The 10,595-nt window shown below is 43.9% G+C and overlaps 1 protein-coding gene across 1 annotated transcript in view; it reads right to left on the reverse strand.

Moving 5' to 3' along the window:
• Positions 1-536: 536 nt before the first annotated feature.
• SHISA6 (shisa family member 6) overlaps positions 537-10,595 on the reverse strand; it is a gene marked incomplete at its 5' end in the record, with an annotated part of 239,103 nt that continues 229,044 nt past the window's right edge. Inside the window, one exon of the mRNA XM_035342714.1 lies at positions 537-6,666. Within this exon, the coding sequence (XP_035198605.1) occupies positions 6,116-6,666 (551 nt within the window). The remainder of the gene's footprint in view (positions 6,667-10,595) is intronic.

The raw sequence follows: 10,595 nt of genomic DNA on the forward strand, positions 1-10,595 counted from the left end.
TGCAGTTGCCCCCCCACCATTGGGTAGTTGTTGTTACTCCCCCATGATGAGGGATGTTTGGCTTCATTGGCACTGCTCACACCCTGGATGAATGATGGAGAAACTCCCACGTGTGCCAAGCTGCCAAGAGTAAAAGCAAAGCCCTCTTTGAAGCCTCTGGTGCTATGGGACACTTCACTGACTTTGCAGTACAGCCTTTTAGATGGATAGTGAATCACGGCTTGCCAATGTAAAATTAAAGGAGGCCAATTTTAAAATAAAATCTTATAGGCTTGAGCAACAAAATTTTACAACATGTAATAATGTCTTGCTTCTTCACTCTGCTATTTCCTGGCATAATGATGAAATGCAATAAATAAATACATAAAAATAATGACTCTTCCAGACCTTGTAGCTTTTGTTTTAATAGATGCTATTTAAGTACACACAGAAATAAAGATATCTACCTTTCAAACGCTGGTTACAAAGTTTGGGAAGGCTGCCAAGAAAATGGCCTTTTATTTTTCCCCAATAGATATCAAAAAGGAAACATTTCATATGTTGAAATTGCCTTTATTTTTGAATCCATAAATATTTGTTACTGACAAAAGTGGAAAAATCCTTAAGACTCTAAATTGTACTAAACTGATAATATTTTTGTTTACAGTACATACAGAATGTGCTTTTACAGGTAAGTATAACAACAAGAATAATACGGAGAAAAACAGTCAAATACTGCTCATCTTGAAGCTTGTTTAATGGTTAACCAAGAGTCTGTGCAAAGTTACAGATACAAATGTACTTCCTCTTCAGTACTACTGTATAATAAACATGGAATCCATAAACTGGGCTAAAGCACAAAAATATCCACTTAACCCCTCTTAGGAAATATTGTCCCCCAAACTAAAAATATTACAGTAAGAAGTGTCTTTCTCAGAGCCAAGAAATTCTTGCTACAAAAATGTCTAGCAGGTTTACAGACAGAAGGCTGGGAGTGGATACAAAGCACATGGGCAGAGGGTGGGGATGGGGCGACATGCGTCTCCTGGCGGAGACCTCCTGTACGTCACGGGTCGTGGTGGAGACGCGGGAAGTCGCCTCGCTTGCTGCTGAGATTTCGCTTGCAGATTTATTCCCACATGTTCACAGCATGGGTCTGACTCTCCCCTTGCTCCCAGCAGGTGAAGTGTATGTTGGTTTTCCCAGCTGGGATTTGGGCTTGGTCAGGGCACCTTCTTGCAGCCTTGAACCAGCTAAGAGAGGCTGGGAACAACACCTTCCACCCTCCACTTATGGACACACAACAGGGAAGCGGCTGTTCTCTAAGAAACAACCGCAGCACAGGCTTATTGCTAACAACACATTTTATGAAAATATTTAAGCCCCCTTCTCACGTATTTCCCCTTACTAACTTTTACTCAACTGAAATACACCTGATCATGAAATCTATGTGTTAAATATATTTCAGCAGAGTCCCTCCTTCTGGACCAAACACTAAATTTGAAACAAACCTAAGACAAGCTACTTCTCCATCACATGAACTGCAGATGGCAAATTGATCACAAATTAGAACACTTACTTCAAATACAATTAAAGTTACCCTGTTTCATGATGGTTTTGTTTGTTGTGGAAGAAGAAGAAGAAATCTTCCCCGCTACCAGGAACTACCCATCTCTTACAAAAACTTGATGCCAGGCTCTTGCAGACTTCTGGTGGGAAAGCTTCTGATAGACACAAGAACAGAAATACACATGCAGGAAGCCCAGATGCATGGGATTAACTTTGCAGCTGGCCAGGTTAGCAAAACTGTAAGCAGAAATTAAATCTAGGCCAGGAAAGGAGGGCTTATTTCCAAGTAATTTTTCCCCCCCCCCCCCCCCCCCCCCCCAATCCCCAAGCATCACTTATAAAAGGAACATTAAAACATTGAAAAATATTTCATTTTTCCTTAAAACACAATTCACTGTCATCAGAAGTCTTTTGTGACAAAACTTCTGTTCTGTGTGGTGATCTGCATGGTTCATTAAAAATAGTTCTCCACTTTTAAAAGAGTGAGTCAATAAGTTTTGGAAGCTTAAATTGGTACAGGGTCATTTGGAATCTAATGACTGCGTTTTACAGTATGTATATGTATATATATGCATATTTATATCTATACACATATACATACGTGTATCTGTATTAATGAGATAATTGTATAAAACCCAGTGCAGCTCACTATTAGGTGTTGCTGCTTGGGGAATGCAAATAATTATCAGTTTGTAGGAAATAATATAAACTTTTCTACATCACCCTCCCCCAGTCCCTGCACATGCACTCTGGGAACTGGATGCTCCACAGATGTGTGTTTCCACCTGTGAGTTGGAGAAAAAGACAGATCAATTCATCATGTATTAGGTTAATCAAGGCAGATTATATTTTACTGTACAGAGGAATGTGACTGCTTCCTGCTTTCCTCCTGAGTGCAGAATGAGATGGTGACTCAGACAAGAGGAGATGAAAGCAGAAAAGTCACGGTGTGGGTAACAGCATCCATAAGAGCTGTTGCCTGCCAGTGGGACCATGACCAGAAGGAAAGCAGTGGGAAGTCTGGGGAGCTGCATCCCCTTACCCAGCACTCTCTTTCTAGGTAGACACTGGATTGCAACACATCAGACATGATGTGGCAAGACAATGGTGACAAACAATAATAAAAACACTTTGCTCTTCTACAGTGTCTGTTGTGAGAGGGTCTCAAAGCACTTCATAGACATTATGGAATGAACCCTCATGTCTCTGCAGAATAGGGAAGTGTTGCTATTATCATCATGTGTTGACCACAGAAAACAAAAGTGCTAGGGACCAGACTGTGGACCTTGACTTCCAGTCCTGGCCTAAGGGTCCTTTCAGCAACAAACTCTCAGAAAAAAATGATGTAAGAACACCTCTGTGTGCTGAAATGCTACAGCTCTAGATAGCAATACATTCCAGCACACAAGTCAAGCCATGGGAACACACAGTGCCCAGAAACAAATTGTGGCCATCCAGGCCATGGTGCCTTCTCAAAGAAATTGCTGAAAATTTTGCGTGGTGGTGGCAGAGTCCCTGAAGAGATTTGGCCTAGAAATGCTTTTTTATGGTTCTCATGGGACACATCTGCTTGAAACTGTTGTGTGGGTGGAAGAGGTGAGGAAACAGGGCCAAGATTTCTTTGGAGGATTATTGCCCAATAAGACAAGTTATCAGAGAGCTTGTGACGTTAGTCAGAATAAGAGAAGGCTCTGAGGTCAAATGGCCTGTAGCACAGCATGGCATCTGCATGGGCTACTTGAGTGAAAACTTTCCATATTTGCATCTGGTCCAGCAGATTTTTAGCTCACAAACTGAACATTTAGACAAGGACTAGAGCTTGAGACATACAGCTATGGAAGTGGAAAGAGAGGAGCATACACCTACCCATGGCCTCACATGGTCACTCTGCTCCTCTGGCCCTGCCACCTCAGCTCCTGGAGAGTTTAGATTGGACTCTCCTCTCCCACAGTGTTCACATTTCCCTGGTTGCAGAGAAGACCCTGGCTTTGTCTGGTCCAAAAATGACTGGAAAGGCCCCAGAATCTCAGTAGGGACTGCCTCCCCATCAGCTGTGTGCATTTCTCTTCTCTTCAAATCAGTCATGAATTTCATGCTGCAGGAAAGTCACCAAGGGCAATGTTTTCACAGGGATTTGCATTCTGTGAAGAAATACCCAGCGACTGAGCTGAGGAGCTTGAAGGAAGTTGGGGAGAGGAGTGTCCATCAAAGGAAAGGTCAGGAGATGAGGTTTGAGCCTTTTCTCTTTTGTTCCTCCCATGCTATTGAAATTCTACCCTGATCCATAGACAACTTTGTCTGTTGCCCAGAACAGTTTTGCCCAAGGCTGCAGGTTATTGACCATCGGGACCACGGAGACACTTATTTGTTCCTTCCCATCTCAGTTTCCGTCAAACAAAGCCCCTGTACTCTCAGATGGATTCTATTCTGAACACAGTCTCCATCAGGTGGGGCAGAAGAAAGTCCATAAGCTAGGAGCAGCAACCCCAGGATGGTGTGGGAAAGAGAAGGGCCTTGGATACCTTTTGAAAAACTGCAGCACAGTGAAAGTCAGCTTGGCTCCCCCTCTGTGGCCTCTCTAAATTCCACCTGGAAAAGACAGCATGCTCGTCCTGCCTATGCTGCACCAGGAGATCCAGGTACTGCATCATCAGCTGCCATGTGAGAGTCAAATTCACAACAACACACAATCCTTGTATGTAGCATTGAGCTGGGAACAGCATTAAGGCCTGGAGGTGGGAGGTATTTGACGGGAGGAGAACAGAGATAATTTAAATGGAGTTTAGTAAAGAGTCAGGTAGGAGAAGCCTCAATGTGGGTAAGTAGGTTGTGAAAAGTACCATATGGGAACATGTTTGCAATCTAAATTCAGTCATCTTTTCACCCCGAGGAGGGAGCATGCCTGTCATTTGGGTTGGGTGCATGTGTGTGTGTGGTGCATGTGATGGTGCTTTGAGTTCACACCAAGGACAGAGAGTGCTGGATAGTGTCTGGCAGTACTGTAGTTACTGCACTGGGTCTGGGGGGCCTCCAGAACCTCTGAAATCTTTTCGTGGCCAAAGAAGTGCGTTCTAGTGTGAGTTGGTTCCACAGAATTTGATAAGAACAAAAAATAAGAAGAAAGTAAATAAATAAATAAATAGATAAATAAATAAATAGATAAATAAACCAGATCTCAAGCTGTCTAGAAAGCCAGAGATAAAACCCTCACAAATTTTGGACGCATGAGTCTATTTTTTAAAGATTTTACAAATATACAGTATCTAATTACCATTATATCAGATATACAACATGCCCATTTATTATAATTATGCTGGATATATAATTTATATGCATGAAATGTAACTGTCTGCATGGCTAGGACTGGGACTCAGTGGAATTGGAATTTGGAAGGTTTCTTTCCTGGGCCATTACCTAGTAAGACAATCACAGAAAACTACCGGCCTGCTTTTCGGTAGGCAGACACCCTCAGCTTTGTGTTTCTGCTAATGGATAGAAAGATTTGCTACATACAGAGTTCTAGGTTGTCGAGGAGGAAATATGTCTAGAAACAGGGGAACTGTGCCGGTGGAAAATACTGTCAGGAAAAGAAACTCCTGTGGAGAAATCCAGGCTCACTGAAAACTGTAACAGCCTTTCCTGGCAGGGGTTTTCATGGAGTCAGGGCTTTCCCCAGTACAGGCCAGCACTGTGAAGCTGAACAAATTCTGGTGCTGTAGGCTCAGCAGTGGCAAGAAGCTGAAGGAAGAGAGAGCCTGTTCCCCCTTCCTATTTACACGTTGGAGACACCGAGATACTAGAATGAGTGGAGAAAGGGTCTAACAAGCATTTCAGTATATTTGTGCTTATTGAACACATCAACCCCACTACTTCCTACACTGAGAGAGCAGGCGATTTGTAGGCACTAGTATATTTTTATCTTATGAGTATATTTAATATAAACTAAATTGTTATTTCTCAGCCAGGCTATTCTCGCCCCTAGATCTTCCAGTCCCCTAGCAAAGTCTTCCCTTGAATTTGCTCCAAGGGTGAGGAAGACCAGATGGATGGGTGCTAGCTGATACCAAGCTGTCTGGAGGTGTTCCCCAGCAGCCAGAAGCTTACCTACTTGCTACTGAAAGGTCAACCATGATGGCTGGCATGAGGGATGAGAACAGGGCCCCTTCCTGCCAGGATGGGGTGCTGCATTTTCTCTTCCCTGTCACAGGCTGCATGAGACTGGTTCTGCTTGTAGCAATTGAAAAGTCCTAAATTGATAAAAATAATCAGATAATGCAGGTGAGCCCTTGGAAGGAGCCATCTACTACTATGGCTTTCTTTGACAGAAACTGATGCATGTCAGGAAACTTCCTCCATTATCCCTCACTAACTTCAGTTTGGTTGGGTTCTCCTTATGTCAGCAATGTAGGGGTGGCTTTAAAAACAACAACGTGGGTGGGACTGTCAGAGAAGTCTTTTCAGACACTGATTTATTAGAGGTTATCTTGGCCTATAAGGCCACTGCAGTATGGGGTGCGGTGGCCACCCCGGTCCTTACTGAATATCTACAATGCTCGAGGTCATGATATCAAACAGTCACCTCTGTTTTGCTTGCTGTGCGGTAGTGATGGTGGTGTCCTGGAATATAATGCAGTTGTTCTACCGTGTTGTGCCGTCGGGAGGCAAATGCTTGGCGCTTGGCGGAAGTTGGGTTCATACCTAAGGTATTGTACAAGTTATTTGAGGCACTGGGATGGGAGTGCATTTTTGTCATCCTGTAGCGATCCAAGACGGGTGTGGAAACAAAGACGTCTGTGTGTGACAATGCCCGCGACATCGACTGCTCGGGGTATCCCGACCGCTCCGGGGAGAGCAGGGGGTCTTGGGAGTGGAGGCGCTCCGCGGACAGAAGCTGTTCGTCTGAGAGGATCCGTTCATAGGACATGCTAAACTCCTCAGGCATGATCCTCTCAGGGGACAGCACCCTGTCCTGGGACATGGCCCTGATGGGACGGCGGGGCCTTTCCCTGTGGTTGGTCTGCTGAGACATTTTGATGACATTGATAGGGAGTGTGCCCCGGGCTGCCAGGTCGGGCAGGTGTCTCCTCCTCATGTAATACTCATCAGCCTCTTTGTCAGCTGTGGGAAAAGAAAGGGAACAGTTAGAAATGTCAGACCATGTCCCACAGTGAAGCACACAGCCATGGAGAAGCCTCCTAATGACACCTAAGGACTGTCTCCAGCAGCTGGACCTGGGCATGGACATCTACTTCAGGGTGCTGCCTGTCGGAGAGGCACCAGCCCTGCATGGGTTGTGTGGCCGTGGGCTTATGGCAGACAGAGACAGCTCCAATTGCATGGAGACAGATGCAATTCCCTGTGTGATGCATCACACCTTCCCGCACCATGACACAACAGACTCCATGCGCTGCTTAGTACAGACCATGGTACCATATGATTTACACAAACAGCAAGTCATGGCAAAGTTATCCAACAGTATGTTTTCAATACAAAGGAAGCATAGGGAAGGTGAGCTGGGGCAGCCAAGTTCCCCATTTGGGGAACCCCATGCCTTGTTTCTGGCCTCAGATGTAGATGTGCTGTGGCATCCCTAAGTGATGTCATCGCATTTTAAATGTCTGTTTTTAATTAAAAAAAAAAAAAAAAAAAAAAAGTAGCTGTGGTGGGCTCTCTCTGAGAGATTGAATCATCTGTCTGAGGTTTATTTTCCAGTTTTTCCAGATATTTTGTTTGATATTGTAGAATTTATCCCATGGAAAGTTTCTTGCTCGTTTTGCTTCTTTGCTGTCTTGAACTATCTCTTTGTTGCTCAGGAACTCAGCACACAGACACAGAGCATCATTTTTTTTTTTTTTTTTTTTTTTTTGGATTTCAAACATACAAGGATGTCATCTGTTGCAAATACATCCCAACATACCACTTTAATCCCAGAGCAGATGGAATGACCTGACTCAAGCAACTTACAATTTGAAGATGAAGCAAAAAAAAAGCAACAACCCAACTTTCTGGTAAAACTAATTGATGTTCATATGCCATAAGCATATAAGACATATAAGATTAATCAACAGTCACTGGGCTTCAAAGCCAGTGTAGCTTGTGGACTGCTATGATGTGCCTGTGACTGCAGTGGTGTAAAGCACAGAGCACCAGTCCCTTACCAGAAGTACGCTGTCATTAAGTGAAAAAGCCCCACACTGGCCTCCATGGGCTGGGGGATGGAGGTGTGTTTAATGCCCTGTGCTCAGAATCTGTATGGGCCTTTCTACTCCATTTCTTTTTCTGAGATATTTCCTTGATGTGTCCATCTCCCATCCTTTCTGTCTCATCAGTGACTTCAGGAAAACCCAGAGTGAGACTCATGCCAGACATGGCAGGCAGCCTTCCTCTTCTTAGAGAAGAAAACAAATCCCCAGCTGGCGTGCAGGAAGGGGCTTCCGCACACAAATGTAAAGTGAAATTCTCCACCTTACAGAGAGAGCATGGTCTCTTGCAAAGTGACCTAATGGGAGCTGCTTAGCACAGGGACTACAGAGTTGAGAACACACATGATCCAATATGCTCTTTCCTTATCATTCTCGAGCTAAGTGTTAATGGGCAAATCATCTCCTATAGGCCACACACAGCTCCTGGGACCTGTCATAAAATTCCTTTGCAAAGTCTTTTGCCTATAAGATAAATACAATAAAGATATATCATAAAGATAGTAAAAAAGAACCCCTTTTCTCAGCTTCAGTATTTCATTCCACTGATGTAGGTGATGTAAGATGGGAAAGTATCAGATGGAGGAGGAAGAAAAAATTACTTGTGGTGTTTCTGAGGATGCTCAAGTGATACAAATTGCAAAGCTCTGCTGCAGGACAGTCTAGGCAACCTTGGGGTGTATGAAGTAGATGATCCTCTCATGGGACAGCACCTTGTCCTGAGACATGGCTCTGACGGGATGGTGGGTCCAGACCCTGTGTCCTCAAATGCTTACAGTCTATGTAGAAATTCAACATACCTAGCAGTTAAATAGAAATCTGGTGAGGAAATTGGTTGTTTACTCTGACACAGACATAGATCTATAGGTTTTAGACATCACATTGGATGAGGAATTGGCTGGCTGTCCCATGAGGCAGAGTTATCTGAGGAAATGCCAATGCCTTGTTATACAAGATTGAGTGTTGACAACACCCCAGAAGTTAGCTCACAAGAGAACAGTGCCAAATTGGTGCCTTGAGCTCTTCAGGAGGAACTCAGTGTGCTTTAAGCAGCCTGTGCTGGATGCTCTTATGCACTGGTCTTCTCCTTTCCTATCCCACATGCTCAGTGCTCTCTTTGATGCCCCCTCATTGCCATTAGTCATGTTTCTGCAAATAGTCCAAATACCCTAGAAGATCCATGAAGAGAATGGTTGGTCTTATCTCAGCATCCAAAAATACAAGCTGAGAATGTGTGTGCCAAAGTGCATGCCCTGTTAGCACCATCATTTCAGTCAAGCTCTTCTTTACAGCCTATTCATTTCCAGGGTATGAGGAATACCCAGAGCGCTCCTCTGTTGGCATCCTTGCCATGAATGAGCTTTGCTCACCAGAGTATATATTGTAGAAATGAGTCGCTTTTTGCAAACAAAAACTTCTTGGAGGAATCTTGTTGCAAATGTCAGACAGCAGCCTCCCTGGAATCAAATGCCTTGTGCCTTCAAAATCACTTCATAGGAAGCCTGAGAAGGACTGGGGAATTTTGATATGGCCACAGGAATTTCAGACATTTGTTATCTATCATGTTGCCATAGATAGACTTGCACACAATGTGCATGGACTTGATAATGATGTGTAAGGCTGGTTGCAGAATAGGAGCTGAGTAATTAGCACTCTGGCACTTGGCCTCTGCTCTGGAAGAGAGAACTGCTGCTGGATTTGCCCAAGTGACTCTAAATAGATGTAATTAAAGCAGAGAACATCCCAAATGGAGGTGTGCTTGGATGCTCACACCTGGCTGTGGTAATTGCCAGCCGGAGCTAAACCAGTTTAAGAGTTTAAGTGATGTTTGCAGCAGTTTGATTCTGCTAGTGAGGTGGCAGAATCAGCTGATTAAAAGTTGTTCCTTGCTAATTTAGGTAAAAAATGCAGCATGATCTGCACTCCAAAAAAAAAAAAAAAAAAAAAAGCCAATTAGAAGTGTAAAAAATATCATTTCCTTCCATTTTCCATCTCTGTAAGCAGTGTAGAAGTCTCCATAGCCTTTTGCTAGCAGTGGCTAGCCCATTCAGGGACCTGATTTCATTTTAGAGGTGTTCTGAGGCTCATGCAGGCTGTATCCTTCTTTTCTGCTGAGAGACGCACATAGATGTTGGCACAGCTATTCCAGAAACATTTTCAGGTGCACACAAACTTCACATCTCCATCTCAGAGGAATCAAAACCACAAACTCCATGCTAGCTGGCTTAAGCAGGCACCAGGCAGACATTTAACAGGCTGCTGTCTCTGAAAGGTAGTGCCAGCTGAGCAGTACTGGACCAGCGATGGAGAGCAGAGTTTGAGGACGGGTCGGGTGCGTTGTGTCACATGAGTGCCTTTGTGCCAAGGAGGAAGCTCTGTGACAACTTGTCTGCTGCACGGAGGAGCAGTGAAACAAGCACAGCTCCAGGCTTCTGAGATTCAAGGCTCCAGGTACTTCAGCCCATGGGTGGTGGTGGAACTGCTGACGTCTGGTTATGTTTGTCTGCTCTAACCAAAATGTCTCCAAGACCTGAAACCTGCTAGTCTGTTTCATCTCATCCTTGTTGCACCAGAAAGTTCACAGGGATAATGAGGCATTCATAGTGCTACCCCTTATTATTTTATTGATGCTCATGTGATAACTGACATTTTTAATTTTAGCCAAAAAAAACCTGCAATCAAACAAGTTTCTCCCTCATGGATGTGCTTAAAATTTAAAAAGGTGTCCTGAGTGGATTTCTAAAGGCCAGAAATGATGAGTAGACAGAAGGAAATCACTGGTCTATTGATTAAGAGTGAGTTCTTTTTCTTTTTCTTTTTCTTTTTCTTTTTCTTTTTCTTTTTCTT

This window comes from Oxyura jamaicensis, chromosome 18, assembly GCF_011077185.1.
Source record: "Oxyura jamaicensis isolate SHBP4307 breed ruddy duck chromosome 18, BPBGC_Ojam_1.0, whole genome shotgun sequence".
Taxonomy (NCBI): Eukaryota; Metazoa; Chordata; class Aves; order Anseriformes; family Anatidae; genus Oxyura; species Oxyura jamaicensis.